The following is a 22,770-nucleotide window of genomic DNA, read 5'->3' as shown; positions in this document are numbered from 1 at the left end:
GTAAAATAATTAAAATTCAATAAAATTAAAAATCATTTCTTCCGTCACATGGAGCCAGACTTCGAGGGCTCAACAGCCTCAGCTCCGAGCTCTCCATCACAGACAGCGCTCCCAGGCAACGGATGCTCCTCACCTTACGTGTGTGTCACATACGTTCATTTAGATGCAGCAAATACTGTATAATAAAACATTCTGACGATGCTCACAGAGTAAACCATTCTTTAACGATGAACTCCATTGCATATCTGGTTTTCTTTTTTTAAAATGATTTTTCAAAATTTCCAATTTTATTTAATAGAATGGGTTTTGAACAGAATAGAAAAAATTCAATAGTAGGTTTTAGAAATTTATATATAGAGAAATATAACATCATACGCAGAGAAAAAATAGCATAGGAATCAAAAAAAATGATGCCATGATTTGTTAAAGCGTAAAAATCATATTTCCAAATAGGAAAAAAAGTTTACTTTTAATTTGAAATTTTTTTGTTTTTCAATTTTAGGAAACAAATTCAAATTAAATTCTAAACAGTCATGAAGAAAACCCTTGCTCCCCTTCCCTTATTAATGATCCCAATAAATCAAGCTTCTAAATCTTCCCTCTCCCACCACCCCGGGGCGGGGCCCCCCGGGACCCGGGCGGGGCTGGGCGCCCACCAGGCGCTGCTGGCGGGGCAGGCAGGAGAGGACGGCGTCGCCCACCTCCCGCAGGTTCTGGAAGCACGCTGTCGTCTGCTCCGCGTACTCAACGACATCCTTCATCTGGAGCTGGAAGATCTCCAGGATGCCTGTGGTGGTGGGGGGGTGAGTCTGGGGTTGTGGGAGGCTGGAGGGGCAGGAGATGCCCCAGGGTGCCGCCTGGGGTCCCTGGCCGGGAGCATTCTCTGACACGGCCACTGTCCCCACAAGGGCATGGCCACCCGTCTCCTGAGCCCATGCACCACCTGGGCCCTGGGCCTCAGCTCCAGAGCCTCTGTCTCTGTCAGCCCTGTGCAGACAGAGCTCGTGTTACTGTGCTTTGCAGACACTGTGTGTTTTGCACATTGAAGTTTGTGGTGACCCCGCATCGAGCAAGTCTACAGGCAGTCATTTTCCCAACAGCATCTTCTCACTTCCTGCCTCTGTGTCACATCGTGGTCATCCTTACAATAGTTTAAACTTAAAAACTGTTTTTAGATTTTTTTCCCCTTATATTATTTTTGTTTTTGCTTTGGGGGCTTGGATTTTCTTATCTACTTATTTGTTTATCTATCTATTTATTTTTAATAGCAGTACTGGGGATTGAACCCAGGACCTCGTGCATGCTAAGCACGCACTTTACCACTTGAGCTATACCCTCCTCCCTTAATTTTTAAACCCTTTTCTATTTTTTAATTAAAAATTTATGTATTTATTTAGCCAAGGGGAGAGGTAATTATTTACTTAGTTTTTTTTAGATGGAGGTACTGGGGATTGAATCCAGGACCTCGTGCATGCTAAGCACACGCTCTACCACTGAGCTGTACCCTGCCCCCATTTTAAAGTTCATTATTATATTTGTTAGGGTGATCTGTGATCAGTGGTCTTGGATGTTACTATGCCAAAAGGTCACAACTTGCTGAAGGCTTAGATGTTGGTTGGCATGTTTCAGCAATGAACTGTTTTTTAATTACGGTGTGTACATTCTTTAAGACATAATGCTATTATGTATTTAACAGACTACAGTCTAGTGTAAACATAACTTTGCATGCCCTGGGAAACCAAACAAGTCAGGGGGCTCGCTTCTTTGCGGTGGTCTGGAGCTTAACCCGCCATGTCTCCCAGGTTTGCCTGTATCTTCTGAGAAGGCATCATGGCCAGTAGATATTGGAAAGGCAATTGATAAAACTCAGTTCACAGGCACAGAGGGATGTGTACTTAATCCGATAAAGCACTAAACCAAAGCCCTGCAGCTAAACTCCTACTGGGTGGTGACACCCGCACAGCTTCCCCCAGGGCTCCTGAGCAAGACAGTGCATCTCCACTGCTCTCCTGGAGGCCCTGGATGTTGTGATATGGCAGGAAAAGACACAAAGCATGAAGCCTGGACAGAAAGTCAATGTCCCCTGACTCAATCCTACAGTCAGTGCTGACCCAGTCAGAACTCCCCAAGCTGACTCCGGAATGGGTAGTCACACAGAAGAAGTGGAAAAGCCAAAACAACCCTGAGAGGGACAAAGTCAGAGACTTAAGAGGTTTCAAACCCCTCATCCCAACAGGTCGGCCCAGAGTGCTGACCCACAAGGACCCATGGCCCTGCCCGCCCAAGAGGCCATCACTTCCTCTCATGGTCCACCGCCCACCCCATCCACCCTCCAGGCCTCAGAATCACCCAGCGTGAGCTCAGACCCTCCCAGGGGGATGTTCCTCCACACATGTAGCCCCCCAACAGGCACTAAATAGCAGTGTTCCCCCAGCAACACAGTGTCATCTACACGAGGCGCACAAGGTGCCACGGGCCTGGCCACACAGTGGGGTGAGGACATGTAGGGAGTGGCCCTGAAGTCCACAGCTCTGCCCAAGACCAGCTCTGGATTTGGCCTAAATGGATTCATCTCTGACATTAAAAATGTCCCCCTCTGGCCAGGATCTGAGCACCAGTTTTATGACCCCAGTGTTACCATCTGTTTCTGACAACGGACTCAGGCTCCCAAGCTGGGCTCACTGACGGTCCTTTCCCTCCCCAGCGGCCGAATGGGTCACCTCGCCGTCTCCCGAGACACAAGCAACAGCCCTGGGGGCTCAGCCTCACCAGCCAACTGCCCGTCAGAGCAGTCTCCCATGGGTGGTCCACATGTGGGCCCAAGTCACTTAGCAAGGCAGTTGTCTAGCTCTCAGGGGAGTATTAATGGATACAAGACAAAAGGCAGTTTTGTTCGAGACAAGGGTTCCTGCAGTCCAGTTTTATCGTGGACGATGCTTTCTGAGATCACGAAGGCTGTTTGTGTGGGGATCCCCAAACCAGTGCTGTTCAGGCCGTGCAGGTCTGGCACGCCGCAGGGCACCCCTGCCCCAGGGACCCTATAGCCGGCCAGCCAATGTGACAGACGGGCTGTATCCTGCGTGGAGCTGCCCCCAGGCCTGGGCCGGTCGAGCCCGGTGGGCAGCTGGACCTGGCAGTCGAGCTCCCCTCCCCTCCCTGGTCAGTGGTGTTCAAGATCTGGGTGTTGCAGGAGAGCTGAGGTGCACAGGGTTCAGAGCCCTGTCACCCCCGCCCCACAACTCCCACACACCCTCCTGCAGCCTGCTCCTGGCTGAAAGGCTGCAGTCAGGTTCTGGTTGGCTGCCCCCCTCCTCCCAGCGGGGAAAGCAGATGGCAACCTTGCCAGTGACTGCCCACTTGGTCTCCCTCCCTGTGGCCGGGCTGACACTGACCCCGCCCCCATGCACCCCAGGGAGGCCCCGTGCTCACAGGGGGAGCCATAGTTGTGCCGAGGCAGTCGGCAGACCTCGGGCATCACCTCCATCAGCGTCTCCTCATACTGCAGGATCGTGCCTCGCAGCTGAGGGAGAAGGGCCGTGTCAGCCACCAGCCCCCACTGCCCCATGGACCGAGGTGTGACAGGGGTTTGGGAAAAGGAGTCTGTTCATAAAATGCCCTGTGATGACCCAGGACTGAGAATCACTGGCTGGAAAGGAAAGCCCCCCTACCCCCACCCCAGGAAGTGGGTGCAGAATCTCTCCCCAAGGAAGGCCGCACACCCGAGGGGCACACACCAGGCTCCTGGCCACCTTCAGCAGCTCCTCCCTGACCACCGCGATGCCCTGGTAGTCAGCAGCCAGCAGACGACCTGGAAGAGCGGGGACCCACGAAGCTGCGGCAGCCGCCGTAAATGCCCGAGCAGGCCAGGTTCCAAGGCTGGGGACAGAGAGCGTCAGTGCTTGACGGAGTCTTGGGGATTTCAAAGCAGCCCCTACGCACTCGTGAAGAGGAGGAACTGCTTGGCAAAGTGCATGAGTACACAGGGCCCTCGGGTGGAGGGATCCGGAGAACCTGTTAGACTCCCCTTACTGGTATCTATGAGTTCAACCTGAAGACTGTGAAAACAAACTTGCTAAAACAGAAGGAAAACAAAACCACTTGGTTTTCAACATTTATTAAACTGCTGGTCCTACAAAAGCATTTTGAGGTCCTGCAAGGAGGAATGAAATTACCTTACAGCCTCTTTTCTGCCCCCATGGAACTGCTCCCAGTCTCCTAGGGGAGACATCCAGGATAGACTCTGATGGGGTAAGGGAGCTGCATTCTCAGGGATGCAGGGTGGGCTGGTAGGAAAGGTAATCAGGGTGGATTCCTGTAAGAGGGGACCTCCAAGCTTGACTAAGGACATGGGAACACACTCAGCATGGAGACTCCTAATGCAAGCATTCAGTGCTATGCATTTCCCTCACACACTTCTTTAGCTGCACCCCACACATTTCGATATATTTGCATTTCATTTACTTCAATGCCTTTTTTAAAAATTTCCCTTGAATTTTCCTCTTACCCAAGGTTCATTTAGTAATGTGTTCATCTGCGAGTGTTTGGAGATTTTCTTGTCATCTTTTTGTTACCGATTTCTAGTTTGAGTTCTCTGTGGTCAGATAACACACTCTAATATTTCAATTCTTTTAATTGTTTTGAGGTCTGTTTTAGAATATGGTTTATCTTGGAGAATGCTCATGGGCACTTAAAAAGAATCTGTGTGCTGCTGTTGTGGGGTGAAGTGTTCCTGTACATGTCAATAATGTCCTGTTGGTTGAAGGTGTTCGGCTGACTTTCTGTGCACTCACTCTTTCAATTACTAAGTGAGAGGAAGGCTGAATTCTCCAGTTACAATTGTGCAGTTGTTCATTTCTCCTTCCACTTACATCAGTTTTTGCTTCAAGTGTTTTGAAACTCTGCTGTTTGGTGCATCAACATTTAGGATTGCTGTATTTTCTTGCTTGAACTTTTTATCATTATGCAATGTCCCCCCATCCCTGGTAATAATCTTTGCTCTAAAATCTACTTTATCTTACATTTACACAGTTACTCCTGCTTCCTGCCTTCCTTCCATCCTTTCTTTCTTTCTTTATTAGTGGGGAGGTAATTAGATTTATTTATTTGTTTCTTTATTTAATGGAGGTACTAGGGATTGAACCCAGGGCCTCATGTATGCTAAGCACACACTCTACCACTAAGCTACACCCTCCCCAACTCCTGCTTTCTTTTCAAATCAGAAGGGTTTGTTTAAACATATAAAACTTTTGCAAGGAAGCATGATTTAAAAAAATATGAAAGGAACCCTCCTACACTGTTGGTGGGAATGTAGTTTGGTGCAGCCACTATGGAAAATGTTATGGAGATTCCTTAAAAACCTAAAAATAAAGTTACTACATGATCCAGCAATGCCCACTCCTGGACATATATCTGGAGAAAACTCTAACTTGAAAAGATACATGCACCCCAGTGTTCATAGCAGCACTATTTACAATAGACAAGACATGGAAGCAACTTAAATGTCCATTGATAGATGACTAGATAAAGAAGATGAGATAAATTTATAAAATGGAATACTAGTCAGCCATGAAAAAGAAAATAATGCCATTTGCAGCAACATGGATGGACATAGAGATCATCATTCTAAGTGAAGTCAGACAAAGACAAATATCAAATGATATCAATTATATGTGGAATCTTAAAAAAAGGTACAAATGAACTTATATACAAAACAGAAATAAACTCACAGACAGAAAACAAAGCATGGTTACCCAAGGGGAAGTGGAGAGAAGGCTAAACTGGGAGTTTGGGATTAGCAGATACTAACTACTGTACTGTAAAATAGATAACAAAAAGGCCCTACTTTATAATACAGGGAACTATATTCAATACCTTAGAATAACCTTTAGTAGAAAAGAATCTGAAAAATAACAGATAAATATGCACATATGACTGAGTCATTATGCTGTACACCTAAAACTAGCACATTGCAAAATAATTATACATTGATTCACAAAAATATAGATTTGCTCATTACTAAATTCTCAGACCTTGATTAACACATATTGCACCTTAAGAAATTAACCAAGGATGTAACTGTCAAAGCAACACCAGCGCATGAAATGAACATGCGCATCTGAGAGGTGGGCAGCGGCCCGCAGCACTGAGCGCATTTGCACAGAAGCGGCATGTTGTTGAGTGGCTGGATTTTGTCCTCGTCCTTTCAAGAGCGTTGAGTGTTCGTGGGCAGATGGCCAAGTTGCTTGCAAGTCAGCTGGATCCTTTCGTGACCTGTCAGGGTATGTGGCAGTCACTCCCCTCGGGCTGGTACTGAGACAGGCCCTTCTGGCAACTCTCTCGAGTGCCCAGTGCTCAGTGAGGTTTCTCTGTTCTCGCGGGCAAGGACCAATGAGCTCTGAAAACTATTCCATTTATAGCAGCTCCTCCTCTCCTAGTCATGGAATTTAATATTCAAGCAAAGACTAAAAAGGGCCCCTATGTTGGTCTCAGGAGCTGTTTCTCTGCAGTACCTCTCTCCTCTCTCATACTCTGCCTTGCAAATTCCAGCTGTTTTGGCTTCCTCAATTTCCAGTCTGTCTCCTCCTCTGAGCAAGATGTCCAAAGTGCTTCCAGGCAGAAAGCCAGGGAAGTCAGAGTTCACACCCCTCATTTCCTTCCCCTCAGGGGAACATCCAGTGAAAACAGTTGCTTCATAAATTGTGTCCACAGTTCCCACTTGTTTGAGGCTAAAGAGTAAATCCAAACTGTTACTCTAATATCCTAAACGATGTTTATTTTTAAAAATTGGGGGGAGGTAATTAGGTTTCTTTGTTTGTTTGTTTGTTTATTTATTTACTTATTTAATGGAGGTCCTGGGACTGAACCCAGGACCTAGGGCATGCTAAGCACACACTCTACCACAGAGCTGTACCCTCCCCCCAAACAACTGTTAAACACCATATTTTGACCGTATGTATTTCTCAATCTAAAGACCAAAATAATGGAAACAAATACTGAATTCCAGCCAGTAGTTTGCGTTTTGCAGGGGGTAAGGTCAATAATTCTGAAGCTACTTTCTGCACAGTCTAGAACTCAGCAAATGAGGTAATACACTAAGAATGATGAAACAAGAATCCTCAGTGTAGAAGGAAGTTACAGAAATGGAACTGAAGCCTGCAGTGCTGAATGGAAACTGATGACCACTGTGTGAATACATGGCTTTAATAGACAGCAGGATGGATGGAGGCCCACAGTAAACATTAGGGGTTTAGCTGTGTCCCCCCAAAACAGAACTTGTAGCCCTAATCACCAGTCTCTCAGAATGCGCTCATTCAGACACAGGGTTGTTGCAGATGTAATTAGTCAAGATGAAGTCATTCTGGAGTAGAGTGAGCCCTTAATCCAATATAACAGGGCTGACTGACCTCACAGGAAGAGGACAGAGACACAGAAGGAAATCACCATGTACTGACAGAGACAGAGACAGAGACGGGCTGGAGTGATGTGGTTGCAGGCTGGGGACCAGTGGCCACATCACAAGTGGGAAGTCCAGAGAAGTCCTTTCCCAGAGTCCCAGAGGGGCCAGAGGCAAGGACACACATAACACCCAGGTTCGGCTTAATTTTAAAATATTCTCCATTAAAAGGAGTCCTGGTGAATCACAGATTTCAAGGATAAGGTAGGAGAATTCCAAGATGAACCTGGAAGCGCCTGTGGTGCAGAAAGCAGGGCAGGGCTGCAGAGACCTGGGGACAGCCCAGAAGACACAGGGACGAGGTGGCAGGGGATCCCACCGGCCAAAACACGGCCTAACTTGAGCCACAGAATCAAGTCCTGCCAGTAACAGATCATAAACCCACGTTAGGCTCCCTGAGTCCTCACTCACAATAAATAAACAAATAAGCACTAACAAGCACACACAGCAGAATGCCAACTACTGCCTGTAGATGGAAGGAAAAGGCTCCCACATCACCACCGTTCAGCCGCCTGCAGTTCAGCCACCACAGTGAGAATGGCTTTGGGTGAGAATCACCAACAGGTGCTGAAATCAGTGGGTCAAGTTTTAACAAGGAGCAGCTTATTTAAAGTCTCAAATTATCTCCTTATAAATTACTTACCAACTTCAAACAGAAAAATGGTACCACGCCAGCAGAGAAACTTGGCAGCCACCACCCTGAGCACGGCCAGTGGTGGGACAGCCTCGTGGAGCACCACACCCCACTCAGAGCACACCCGCCTTCGGTGCTGTTCCAGCCAGAGGACCGACTCTGAGCCCAACTGCTGGCTTACTGCCAAGGCTACAGCACTGTCGCAGTGAGCAGCTGTACAGGTTACACTGAAGTCACAGGCCACCTAAGTGCCCTCCCAGAGTCACCAGGCACAACTCATGCATCAGAAATAAGCAGCAAAACAAGCAGACACGCCAGACAACAAAGGCAGTCCTGGTCTCCTGCAAGCAGCTCTCGAGAAACCCTGAGGCAGGAATTAAAACACCGGGCGCACACTGCCGTTCTCACTCTGGACACACAAAACGCCTTTTCCAGCTAATGAAGCATTAAGGGTTCCGCCAGAAGACCTAAAAATACAGAATGGCTCTTGCCGGCACTGACGGAAGGGAGAGGCCCCCAGAGCTGCTCTGGTGTGTGCCTGCCTGAACTGCACCCCAGGTTTCTGGGCCCAAGGAGGCCAAGGTCACGTCACACTGGTCCCAGCCAGCATACATGCCAAGGTTGCAGCTCTGAACACACATTACACTGCAGTTTCCAAGCGATCGCCTGGCCTCCAGGCACCTGGGCTTTGGGCTGGCTCTGCAGATCCGCCCGCAGTGCTCCCAGTGCAGCACCAGGCGAAGGCAGCCTTCTGCTCACTGACATGATGGAGACATCTTGGAGGGCAGGCTCAGGGAACTGAGCTCAGGGAACTGAGGGCGGAGGTCCTGACCTGAGTTCTGGCCACTTCGGTTCTGACATCGGGGCTCCTGCCACCAGCAGGACAGGCAGCCCTGGACAGTGGGGCTGTTCCCTAGCATCAGCTGCAGTTGGGGTGAGGGCACCCATATGGGTGCAAGCTCAGAGGGCGGAGCCTCAGAATCTCTTTCCCTAACTCCACACTCCTCACCCAGCTTCCATCCAGATGCCCGAAGCATCCTTCAGAAAACACAGTGATTCAGCAGAAGGGATTTACAGCGCGTGCTGAACGTTCCTCCTCACGTCCTTTCCCCTGCCCCTCCCCCCTCTCCCCCGCAGTCCCTTCCATGGTTCCTGGTGTTTCTGAGGCCTCGGCCCACCTTAATTATGTCACCAAGATGACCAGGACAGGTGGGCGATGTGTGCACTGCAGTGCAGTGTCCACAAAGGGGGCCCAGGGAACATTTCAACTGTTCCTTTTGCAAGATCTCTGGGAATCCCTTAAAAGGGGGACAAAACACTAGACAATCAAAAATGCAACCCAGAGTAATACCCAAAAATCACAGCTCCTGTGTCACCCGACTGCTCTCCCATTCCCCACCCCCACTGTAATATATTTTCTGGACTTGCCGACACTGGGGTTCTGTTGCGTTTCCCCTTTGGAGGTGCCAGTTCTAAGCAATGGGCAAAAATCATTTAAGGGACATAACAGAAATTCATTCCAAATGTTCCAAATGGACTAACCTAAGCAACTAACATCCTGCAAACATTGGCCATGACTTAAACTGATTTTCAGAAGCATAACAAGCACGTATATACCCTTGCTAACAGGGCGTGCTCTCCTTTGAGATCACATGGGGAAAAATGTGTATTTAACAGTATGCCTATTAACAACTATTTCTGCAAAATAAAAACGTACATTGTCTTTGGCCATATGGCATAAAATCTAGAAGACATTTTTACAATGGAAATCATTAGGAATTTAATTATTTCCAGTGTATATATGTATTCTAGCTTTTCTACAATTATGGGGAATTACTTGTATAAAAAATATTTTTTCAGTTAATTCTAACTCTATAACAACTTTAAAAACACCTGTTTCAATAAAGTGGGCACTCAGAAGGGAGCTGACAGGAATGAGTGGTCTCTCAAGTTTGCTTTTGGTGGCTTATGCCCAGCCAAGCGTGGGGACCCCCGACCCAAGGAGGCTCCTCCACCTGTGGCTCCTGTGGCCACAGCCACATGTCCCCTCTGCTGCCTGGGCCTGGGCCAGTGGCTCTGAGGCACAGCTCCACACACCAGGAACAGGTCCTGCCTCCCCACAAAGAAAGAAACGCTGGGTCCCAGACAGACAAGGGCAACAACAGGTATGATCAGGCTGCATGAGGGCCTCCCTTCGGCCCTCAGGGTCAAAGCTCAGCCCCTCTGGATCAAAAAAATCTAGGCCTAGACATCAGCCCTGATTAAGCCAGCACGTGGTGGGATGTTCAGATGCAGTAATGAAGCAAAGTAAAAGCCAAAGACACTTATTTTTAAGCAATGGTAATAACACTCACAGAGATGCTCACATACACGCACACACTCTCTTACACACCCACCATCACTCATATTCCCCCACTGCTCTCACTATTACTCACACACTCTTACATACACGCACACTCCTGCATGTGCTGACACAGAACAGGTCGCAGAGAGGACGAGCCTCAGGCAGGTGGACGCCCAGAGTGCAGGGGCCGCCCCAGGGCCACCCCAGGACGTGGGCTGCTTCACGAGGTGGGACTGCACGACCCTGCGGCCAGCAGCCATGCCACCCACTCAGTGGGTTGCTTTGTGCTGCTTAATATAGGAGTGAAATGGTAGGTGGGTGGGAGGGTGGCTGACCAGCTGATCCTCATGTTCCCCAACATCACAGAGTAGAAGAAACGAAAAGAGAGGCGCCCAGCACGTTCCAACCTCTGCAGACTTCAAAGTGTGCTGGCAGTGCCGACCCGGCAGCCGCCGTCCACGGGCAGCACGGGTCGCACCCCGGGCCGCAGGGGCTGCTCCGGACGGGAGCCCCGGCCCCGCCGCGAGGTCCGCCCGAGCCGCAACTGCGCCGCACTCCCTCGGGCTGGCCCACGGCTGCACCTGCCAACACGGGAGACCAGGAGGGCCTCAGCACCCTGGACGCGAGAAATGATGGGGGTCGGGAGGCAGGGTGGAGGCCCTGAGACCACCCGGCTAGATGCCCGCTGGCGGGGCGCCCAGCACACCCACCCCCCCCCCCGGCGGCGGCGGCGCGCTCACGGGCTGGCGGGGCCGCTGCGCGGCCGGCGGGGGCGGGAAGCCGGGGCCGGGCTCCCGGAGGACGCGGAGGGTGAGTGTCCGGTCAGGCCCCTGCTCAGCAGCGTGTGTGTCACGCGGCTGATTTCCAGGAGGCCATCCAGCTCCCACGGGACCAGAGGCGGGGTGTGAGGGCAGAGCCGGGCCTGGCACCGTGACCGCCATCCCCCACACGGGCTGCGGTGGGGGGCGCGGTGGGCAGGGCTTGGGGTGGGCGGTGGGGGGCTGCGCCGCGGGGCCCGCGGGCCAGGCCAGGAGCACACGGGGGCCTGGCGGGGGACACGCTTGCTGCCCACACCCCGAGTCAGCCCGTCCTCTCCACTGCTCCTTCAATGCCCTCCTTTCCACAGTTGTACCCCCAGGGCCACTGTCCTTTCTCCACTGCGGTCACCTCCCCACTGTCCACTGCTGGCCTCCAACCCCCTCATGGGGCAGAGAACACTGGGATGTGTCCACAGCCCTCTGCTGGCAGGCTGTATGTCCTCAGGTGTTGGCCTGAGTCAGCGTCCCTAAGGCACCTGAGGGTGTTTCCAAGCACAGCCTCACCACAGAGAGGCCAGCACGTTCAGAGCCAGCCTCCCAGGCTGTCACACTGACTGTCCACAAACCCGCCCAGATCTGCACTAGCCACCACGCAGCCACCGGTCACATACAGCAACGGGAACATGGCTGGTCTGAACTGAGGTGCACTGTGCGTGAGACACACAAGATTTCAGAAACCGAATGTAAAAACAAAGAATTTAAGATACCCAAGTCAATATGCTTTTATAATGATTGCATGTTGAGCTGTTAATTTGGGGGCATAGTAGGTTAAGTAAAACAGATTAAAATTAATGTCCCCTAATTCTTTTTCCTTTTCTAATGTGATGTTTAAAACAATCTCCACAGCCATATTCTACTTGTACTGGGCGGCATGGGCCTTGGTCAAAGCCTCAACCAGTGGTTTTCATCTGAATCGTGTAAGACCAAGGCCAGGGAAGATACTGTTGCCCAGACCAAGCCAGGCTGCAGGAGGGGCCCCTGGGGGCCTCCGATCCCGGACAGCCGCAGGATCCTGAGGAAGCACTGGAGGGCTCCCTCACCCCGACCCCACAGAGACGCCCTCTGCTCAGAGGGCGCCCCAAGGGGACACCCCCACCACAGAAGCTGCTTCTCAGGAACAATCTTCCTGGAGTCCTTGCCTGCAGCCTTTACTCTTGGAAGATTGAAATGGCACAGAATCCTTAATTTGCACTTCCTTCCTTGCTGGCGATCAGATTTTCTGTCCTTGATCACACTGCTCAGACACCCAGGGGACTTTCCTTCTCATTTAAAATCCAACACTTTCACTACAATATTCCTTGGTGTTGGCCACCTTGGGTCAGTTCTCCCAGGCATGTGATGTAGGCTTTTTATATATATATATACACACACTCCATTTTTCATTTCATCAAAGTTAATTCTTGAGATACTATTTTTAATATTTGTTCCATCTTGTTCCTTTGATTTTCATTCTCAGGGATGTCTATGTGTGTTGCATCTTCACTGACCACCTTCTACATGATTTTCTCTCAATCCTTTTTGTCTGTCTCTCTTTTCTTTTTCTTTCTTTCTTTCTTTCTTTCTTTCTTTCTTTCTTTGTTTTGGTATAGTCAATTTACAATGTTGTGTCAATTTCTGGTGCACAGCACAATTCCTCAGTCATACATGAACATACACATATGTTCATTTTCATATTCTCTTTCACCATAAGCTACTAACAGATATTGAATATATTTCCCTGTGCCATACAGTATAAACTTGTTTATCTGTTTTATATACACCATCTGCAAATCTCAAACTCCCAGTTTCTCCCCTCCCAACTCCCTCTCCACTGGCTACCACAAGTCTGTATTCCATGTCTGTGAGTCTGTTTCTATTTTATATATAAGTTCATTTGTGTGTGTGTTTTTTTTTTAAGATCTACATATGAGTGATATCATATGGTATTTTTCTTTCTCTTTCTGGCTAACTTCACTAGAATGACATTCTCCAGGTCCACCCATGTTGCTGCAAATTATTTTATCATTTTTAATGGATGAGTAGTATTCCATTGTAGAAATATTTCACAACTTCTATATCCAGTCATCTGTTGATGGACATTTAGGCTGTTTCCATGTCTTGGTGAATGTAAATAAAGCTGCTATGAACACTGGGGTGCAGGTGTCTTTTTGAATTAGGGTTACCTCTGGATATATGCCCAGGAGTGCGACTGCTGGGTCATATGGTAAGTCTATTTTTAGTCTTTTGAGGAATCTCCATACTCTTTTCCACAGTGGCTGCACCAACCTGCATTCCCACCAGCAGTGTAGGAGGATTCCCTTTTCTCCACAGCCTCTCCAGCATTTATTGTTGGTTGGCTTTTGAGTGACGGTCATTCTGGCTGGTGTGATGTGATACCTCATTGTAGTTTTGATTTGCATTTCTCTGATAATTAGTGATATTGAGCATTTTTTCATGTGCCTATTGGTCATTTGTATGTGTTCATTGAAGAATTGCTTGTTTTGGCCTTCTGCCCATTTTTGGCTGTATATAATCATGATCCCATAACTCAAGAAAAGTAGGTAAAGCACAAAATAATCAGCCCCTCAAGCTGTGACTTGAGGGAAAAAATACATTGGACTCAGAGACAAGGAAAAAAGAAGCTACCCACATTATATCACAGAAAAAAACAACAGGACAGAGAAGAGCCACATAACCATGAACATGACATTGTCCAAACACATGAGAGCAAAAACAAACAAAACAAACAAACAAACAAAAAGACAAGACAACCCAGTTGAGAAGGAAACAATCCTGGACAAACTGTTAATTTTCTTCAATACAGAAAACTTGTGGTTATACAGTAGGAAAAGGATCTGAATGTTTGGATATGTATTTTGAAGAATTTAGCAGTAAAGTGCCATGCATAATTTTCATGGAAGTGATTCATGACAGGATAAAAATGAAAAAGGACACAAATTACTATCACTTTCCACTTCTGGCTATAATGGAGGAAAAGGGACTCACTTTAACCTACCACCATAAATAATTAGAAAACTAGAAAAAATATATGGGAGGAAAAACAAATGAGGTTAAGAGCCACAACTGGCCCGACGTACTACCTAAGAGCAATTTCTAGGTCCATGTGAGGGTGAAAGAACCCAGACAGAGGCTGCTGCTCCCACTGAATTGAGGAGGCAGATACCTGAGTTCAGAGAGGGCGGGCATTTAGGATTTGTGGGTCAGGGTATGAAACAAGAGGAAGCCACACAGAAAGAAAGCTCAGAGACCTGAAGAGGGATTCCCTTACGTGTCTGGCTGAGCACAAATCTGATCATGTGAGCAAATCAACTATCCCAGGTCAGAAAAATAAACCACAAAGAAAGTAAGCAGATGATTCTTCAAAGCTTATACAGAGCTCAGAAGTGTTCATATTCCCACCAGCCAGAGAAGACAGACGTGTAATACATGGAGCATTGGGTAAAGTCTTCAGAAAACCATCACCTTATTCATGGGGTAAAATTAGCCACAAACTAAAGATTGTTCTGGACCTACCCTAACACAGTCTAAAGGCCACCTTCCAAAGGATTTGACTCATTCCAAGTAGTTTAATTTCACACCCCTTCAAAAAATCTGACAGTGTTTAAAGGGGAGACAAAGTCAAACACAGAAAAATAGTAAAATCAATAATGATCTGCATCCAATCAGAAATTACTATGCATGTGAAGAATCAGGAAATTATTTTTTCTCCAATTACTAGAGGAAAAAAAACAGACATTAGAAACAAGTTATAGAGATGATGGAATCAGTATACAAACAAGTTAAAAGTTATTATAAACATGTTATAAGAACATTATAAAAACATACAGGAAAACAAACATGATGGGGGAAAAGTGAAAGATAAAATTCTGTCTATAGATCCAAGAAACTCAACAAATCCTAAGCAGGATAAATATAAAAGAAAACCACTCAGAGGGAAGTCATGGGCAAATGGCTGAAATCTAGGGACAAAAACCCTTAAAATCAGCTGTGGGTGGGTTAGGACCAAAGGAGCTAAAGAAAAAGACATTACACACAGAGGAACAAAGGTGTCAATGACAGCATGACTCTATACAAGTCACAAGGTAATTCAGCGACATGTTTAAAGTACGAGAAAAAAAAATCTCAACCTAAGATTCTATACCCAGTGAAAATAACTTTCACAAATGAAGATGAAAGAAAAAAAAGTAAAATGAACCCTTTTTCAGACATCAAAGCTGACAATTCATCACCAGTAGCCCTGCACTGGGGAAATGTTAAAAGTTTTTCAGGCAGCAGGAATAATCCAGCTGGAAATCTGTGCTGACACAAAGAATAGTGCCAGAAATAATGAATATATGAGAAAATTTAAAAATTTCTTTTCTCATTTTTAAAATCTCTTTCAGAGTTAAGTGACTGTACTTAAAAAAACACTACATAATGTGGCATTTATGATGCACATACAATTAAAATGTATGACAACACAGCGTGATGGAGGGGAGGAGAAAGAGAAGCATACCACACATCAAGGGGCATTTTACTTGAAGGTATACACTGGTAACTTACAAATGTACTCTGTTTACCCAGGCACAGCTTCTAAAAATATATAGTAAACAGGTATATTACATAAACCAAGAGCAGAGATAAAATTCAATCATTTTTAAAGCAAATTAATCTCAAAGAATGTAAGAAATGAGGAGTAAAAAAAGACTATGAACAGAGGAACTAACAGAAAAATAGGATGGTAATTTTAAACTCAATCATATAAATAATTACATTAAAAGTAAATGATATAAACATATTAATTAAATGACAGAAAGTAATTTTATTTTTCAAAAAAGAAAATGTAAATACATGCTGTCTAAAAGACACTTTAAACACACATAAAAAGATGAGTCACAGTAAAAGGGTTGGCAAAGTTACACCATCCAAACCCTAACCCAAAATTAGCCCGGAGGGACCGCCATGTTATCACAGTGAATTTCAAAGCAACCAACCCCCCCAAACAATCTGAGAGATAAAGCAGACATTTGATAACGCATCCAAAGGCTGTAACAGTCCTAAGTGTGTATCACATAACAGAGCTTCAAAGTACATGAAGAAGAAGCTGACAGAAATGCAAGTAGACAAATCTGTAATTATAGTTGGAAATCATAACAGTCCTCACTGAACAAGTAGACAAAAAACAAGGATTGAACACTATCAAACAACTTGACCCAATGAACATTTACACAACATTCCACCCAACAAAATACACATTCTTTTCACAGGCACATGGAGTGTGCACCAAGACAGACCTCAATTCTAGGTCTTAAAGCATGTCTCCATAAAATGTGAAAGGCTGAAATAACAGAGCATGTTTTCTTCCTACAGTGCAACTAAATCAGCAGCAGAAACTTGGAAAAATCCCCAAATATTAAGAACTTAACACACTTCTAATGAGCACATGGGTGAAAAAAGAAATCAAAATGGAAATCAGAAAGTATTCTGAATTCGCTGCAAAGAGCACAAGGCTGATGTGAATGTTCCACACTATTTTTACTACGGTAGTGGTTATACAACTACATACACCTCTAAAAATTGTTGAATTTTATTGTATAGAAATTATACCCCAATAAAACTATTGTTTAAAAATTTTAAAGAAAAATGTTGAAACAAAATGGTAGGCATACGGGTATTTGGCCTTTCTCTTCCTTTTCCCTAAATTATAAACTTTGTCCAAAAATAAAGTCCAGAATCAAAACCAAAAACAATTCAAAACATTTCAACTTGCCCTCCTTCAGGAAAATAAATAAAATCAGCATTGTATTCACCTCCGAGAAACTATTAAGCATCCTATAATGACTCATTATTCATAAATAACAATATTTTGCTAAAAGGACAGATGTAAGTAGTAAGAGATTGGGGAAATAAAAGATTAAATGGCAGCCAGTGGTCACAAGCACCAGAAGAGCTGGGGGACCAAACATCAAGGCACAATGTCAGCTGAGAAAGGAGCTACTAGACCATGTTGAAGAACTTCTGAGCGATACTGTAGGTCCGACTCAACATTTAGGATGAAAAGCTAAAAGTAAACCTGGGAGCCTGCTATTCACTGCGTGTTCCAAAAACAAGTTCCTTTGTTAACCATTGCCCCCAAGACTGGAAATATGTGTTTGTAGATGTTTCAGTCCTTAACCAACCAAATTTTTTTGTGTGTACAACATTTTGCATTTTCCTCACACACGGTATCTTGCTGTTCAAACTGTATTTCAGGGACTAGCTGCACGGGTATCTCCAGGAGAACTGTTCCAATACAGCATCTCGGGCTCACCCCACACCTACTGACCCTAGAATGACTGAGGCTTTACCCCGATGCACCTGATCCCCACCGTGATTTGCATACATATTCAAGTTTGAGAAGCTCTGCAACTGCTCTGTATACGGAGGTTCCCTGACTTCCACCAGCAGCGAGAGCCTTCTTTTTCTACGTGCTTGCTTTAATCCTCACATCTAACGTTAAGTATGTTCATCAGGCTAGTGACCACCGGTGCTACCATTTAAGCAAGATATGCCTTACCTGATGTCACAAGTAATACACTGATTAGAAAAAGTTCCCAAATAAAATAAAACAGGGGTAGGCAAGCTACCGCCCAAAGGCCAACTCGAGGTTGGCCATCTGTTTTTTCAACAGAGCTGTACATTCATTCATGTATGTATTTTCTATCACTCTTTTCATATGACAATGGCAGGGCTGAAAAAGCAGAGCTTGCAAAATAGATGCCAAACCTACAGAAAGTTTACTCAAGCACTCAATTTCATTAGTGCTGACTGGTTATAACCACCTTTTCCCCCCACTATAACAGGAGTTCTAACCTGAGATCCCTGTGCCTCTAGAGGGGATTCATAAGCCCCTTGATTTTTACAATAAAAATTTCTAAGAATGTGTATATATATATTTGATTCTGGTTTCCATACTTAAATCTTTTATTCATTTATTTGTAATTTTATCTTTTTTAATAAATTTACTACACTAACTAGGACTATCAAGCCATGCAGAGTAACAGTGAATGACAGCATTTGTACTTTGCTCTTGACTTTAATACAAATATCTTTATTTTTCATCATGTAATATATTCATAATATTACACTAAGGTTTACTCCCATTCCTACTTTAGAAATCTAGTATTTTAAAATTCACATGAAAATCTGGCTAAAATGATGTGTTTAAAACAAATGTTTTTTTTAAGCTTCACATTTCACATCTATAAATGGAAAAATTAAAAAGCCAAAACTATATATGTCTCCTTTATTTCAAAAATGTATTCAATTCTTTAAATGTACAGACAGCTCGCTAGGTGCAAAAAATAGGCTGACTAGATAAACTTCTTGTTTAGAAACAATTACTGGATGTAATGATAGCTGAAACTTATTGAGCACTTGCTACAGTTTTCATGTAATCCACTCAACTGACCTATAAAGTAAGAACTACTAGCCTGCTTTAAAGAAAACTGAGTTGGGGTATATCTCAGTGGTAGAGTGTGTGCTCAGCATGCATGAGGTCCTGGGTTCAATCCCTGGTACCTCCATGTAATAAATAAATAAATAAATAAATAAATAAATAAATAAATAAATAAATAAATAAAATAAAATAAAGACAATTAAATTGAGATCTATAAGAAGTCCAAGGTCACATAGCAATTAGGAGACAGTGCCAAGGAGACAACGTTGCTTTCAATCTCCATAACTTTATAGAATAATTTTATTACAAGGTAAGTTACTGGTTCACATTTTTGCTACGACTAAAAAAAAAAAAAAACGAAAAAAATTATCTAAATATAGCATATAATAGGGACCTTTAAACCAGTTTAAAATCTAAATTGACATCTACCTCGAAGATGTGGAAAAACATGTAACAAAATAATACAGAAGAATGTACTACTTATACACCAAATGTATATATTTGATTTCCACAGCTAGTGATTGAAATTGGCACAGTTTCCCCTACAGGGGTCCATGCCAGTCTCCAACTTCTGCACTACTTGGCTCCATCAGATGCCACAGAATTGCCTGCTCCCACATGTGGAGTCTGCACCTACTTAACTGAGATTTGTTCCTATACCTTAGCAACCAGTCAAAAGCTCAAAAAGTAGGGACAGATGCAGCTCTAACACCAAATCTCACTGATGCACTTAAATATTCACTCCTCTCCTCAACCATGTCTGAACAGACCCTGGCCTCTGATCTACTCGTATTTGTATCTTATCTCCCCTTTGATACAGATATGATGCCCTAGTTCCAAGTTGCCTACTTGTCTACTCCAGTTCCTAATCAGGTACCCTATTCCTGACCCCTGTTACTTGCTAGACTCTCCCAGGTTCCATCAACCTATGAAAATATATGCCCTAATAAACGCTGACAACATCATTGCTTCTATAAGAACAAGCACGAACCAAGAGAAATCATGAGCCAAGCAAAGGAACACCAGACACAAATATGAATACAAGATTTTGTGTTTCTTGCAAATCAGCGTGCAAATCCTACAAAGGAAACCTGGCCCAGAATCTATAGACTTTTCCATAAATGATAAAGCATTCTCCATTATGATCTCATTCAATTCCCATACTTCCCAAACAATATTCTTTTACTTGAAGTATTACTGTATTACTTGACAACAGTACTGGCACCCTCCCCACCTTTATCTTCCTCAAGACTATCCAGGTATTCCCAGAAGCAGGAGTGTGTACCATAATTACCCCCAAAATATCTTGTGAAAAACATCAACCCTAGTGGAGAGCCCTGCCTCTCCAATGCCCCTTTTGTATCACAAACACAAGCTTTAAATGACTAGGGGGAAATCTGTCACAACTGTCCGAAAGATGCACAGTGTTGGTAAGACTTCAGCAAGCATACGCACCTGCTCAGTCAGAAGCCAGGTCTCCAGCGATGCTCCTGATTTGAGCAGCTACTTAAGAAGACTAGTGTACATGTCTGTGTCCTAGTTGCAAATGAAAGGCTGAGGCGTCCAAATTAGGGAGATGAAATTCTTAAGGCTGAAAATGTACCAAAGAAAGCAAGATTTAAAAGGTTCTAGACAGTCAAAGCTCATGACAAATAACTGGCCTCCGCTCTCGCCCCACTGCAGTCTCCTTTTCACACAGCCTCCAGAGGAACAATGTTGAAGTGAAGGCATATCGTGTCAGTCTTCTGCTCAAAACCTTCCAAAGGTTTCCCAGCTGCTCAAAGTCCTAGCCATGGCGTACAAGGCTGACACGATCCTTACAGGAGGCTGCATTTCCCCCACTCCACTCCCGTATCTGTCTCACCTTAACCTTCTGCCACTCTCCCCTTACTCTGCAGCCACATGAGCCTCAACACCTGTCCCTCTGCCTGGACCGTCCTCCCCCAGAGCAGCGCTGGCTGCCACACTTCATTCAGACATCTACTCAATTTCTTCACAAGCTGTCTCTGATCATCCTGTCTGAAAGCCTATGTCCCAATCACACTCCTTCTAGCCCTGCTTTATCTTCCTTCACACTATCATTTATTGACACATCCCTCCACCACTTGAATGTAAGTTCCATAAGAACATGGACTTAGATTTGTTCTGTGATGTACCCTCATTACCTAGGACAGAGTAAGAAAGAAAATAGTGGCTCAGTAAATGTCTGCCATAAGAATTAAGGAATCCACTTACTGGTCCATGGAAATATCTGTTTTCATTTATATTTATTTAAAAAAAGCAGCCTATACCTTGCTGATAAGAGAGCCATGCATCTATTATCAGGAAATGTGATCCTATGATACTCATCCAAGAAGTATCAGAATGTCTAATAGGTCTAGCATTTGCAAAGTGCAATTTGTTAAAAATAAAATTATTATAGATCTATTCACTAGATAAGGTTTTAAAAAATCTTCCACTGATGCTATGAGCACATTTCAGATATCGGTCTCTGCAATTACCCATGCAACTTGCAGCACCGTTTTGCATGACTTTCTGGACAGCATTGTAACTGTCATACTGCTGTTGCAACTAAGTTTTGCAATAACCATGGAAGTACATGGTCAATGTCTTACTTCATATTTCAACAGTTTAGCAAGCACTAACTTTTATTTATAAGTAGAACTAAACTGCATGGGTTAGAATCCCAGCTCTGCCACTTACTAGCTGAGTGATCTTGGACAAGTTACCTCCCTCTTTGTGCCTCACTTTCCCTGTCTGTAAAATAAGTGAAATGGCAGTATCTGTACCTAATAGTATTGTTACATGGATTAAATGAATTAATGTGCTTAAAATAGCATACAGTTCCTAGCAGGTAAGAATTCAGTAAATTACAGCTTAATTAATCAATGAATATACTAACTCATTTAAACCTCAAACCAACCATATAAGACAAGTACAATTAATCTTAAGATGAGGCACAGAGAGGTTAAGTAACCCAACCAAGAGTACAAAACTTCCTTCTAACACTAACATTCTGTGATTCTAAAGTTGCCCCAAAATGAAAAGGGTTTTTTTTTTTAATAAGGTTTCATGTTAATAACATAGTCAATTTTACAACTTTTATTGGATAGAATCAGATAACCATGAATACATTCTACATTTCCCTTTAGTCTAATTTTGCAGGGAATGACAACTGCTAAGTGTTTAAAAAAATATTTTTTTCCATAGGAAGACATAGTAGTTGAGAAAAAGCAATTAAGTTTTTATAGAGAAAATTCTAACCCACTCAGCCTAAGTAATTTTTTTAATTAATAGGGAATAAAAAAATACTCAATGGGGAAACAAACCTACAAATCTAGGAATAAAAATAATAAAACAATGAACAATGAAAAAAATGAATATTCTATTGTAGTCCCTGAATACAGACCTGGAGCTGCTTTTATCACTCGGATATATTACCCAAGCCGGGCAACAGGAACCACAGGGAACAGACCAGGAAGGACTCAAAGGATGCCGACCTTTAACTCCTTTTCTCCCTTCTACTTAAGCATGTAACACTCACTGAGGATGCTCTAATCGTGTAAAGTCCTTAACAATGGAGAAAACAAATCTGTTTCCCGACAATGATGAAGACAAAATACATTTAACCGAGAGTACAGTATGACGGTAGTGATCTGACATCAAAGGAAAATGACAGGTTCCACTGTGGAAACTTTCTAGATAACTGAAGTTTATCTATGTACCAGATACCTTTCCACTTGGACTAGTACTGGGTTTTGTTTGTTTGTCTGTCCTCTACTTTAGCATCTTCTTGAGCCGGGCTCATCCTTACTAATATCTTTGTCCTAAGAGGTCATAGTGCTGTGACAAACTCTAGGCTATTGCCTTATTGTGCCATCGTTCTCATATAAAACGCTCCATCCTGTAGGGTAGTTATTTGGCAATGTCTCTTTTCTCTACTATGACATTATCTATACATAAAAAGCATTTTACTTTCCAGTCCTTAGTTGTAATCACCAGAAATCTGCATAAAATAAATTCACATGGTGCCTAGTACCTACAAGCTCCATGGGAAGTTTGAACATCCCCATACTTAAAAAGAGAAAACAATCTTCTTGGTTA

General features: G+C 44.4%; 1 protein-coding gene across 1 annotated transcript in view; it reads right to left on the bottom strand.

The window, feature by feature from the left end:
* Positions 1-500: 500 nt before the first annotated feature.
* The window catches only part of LOC116660726, a 38,190-nt gene continuing 15,920 nt past the window's right edge, over positions 501-22,770 (bottom strand). The window contains exons 3-5 of the mRNA XM_032470826.1: positions 3,735-3,876; positions 3,430-3,520; positions 501-787 (exon numbers count right to left, since the gene is read on the bottom strand). Of these exons, the coding sequence (XP_032326717.1) occupies positions 564-787; positions 3,430-3,520; positions 3,735-3,876 (457 nt within the window). The 3' untranslated portion in view covers positions 501-563. The remainder of the gene's footprint in view (positions 788-3,429; positions 3,521-3,734; positions 3,877-22,770) is intronic.

The sequence above is a fragment of the Camelus ferus genome, chromosome 31 (genome assembly GCF_009834535.1).
Source record: "Camelus ferus isolate YT-003-E chromosome 31, BCGSAC_Cfer_1.0, whole genome shotgun sequence".
Taxonomy (NCBI): Eukaryota; Metazoa; Chordata; class Mammalia; order Artiodactyla; family Camelidae; genus Camelus; species Camelus ferus.
This window is presented reverse-complemented; position numbering and strand designations above follow the sequence as displayed.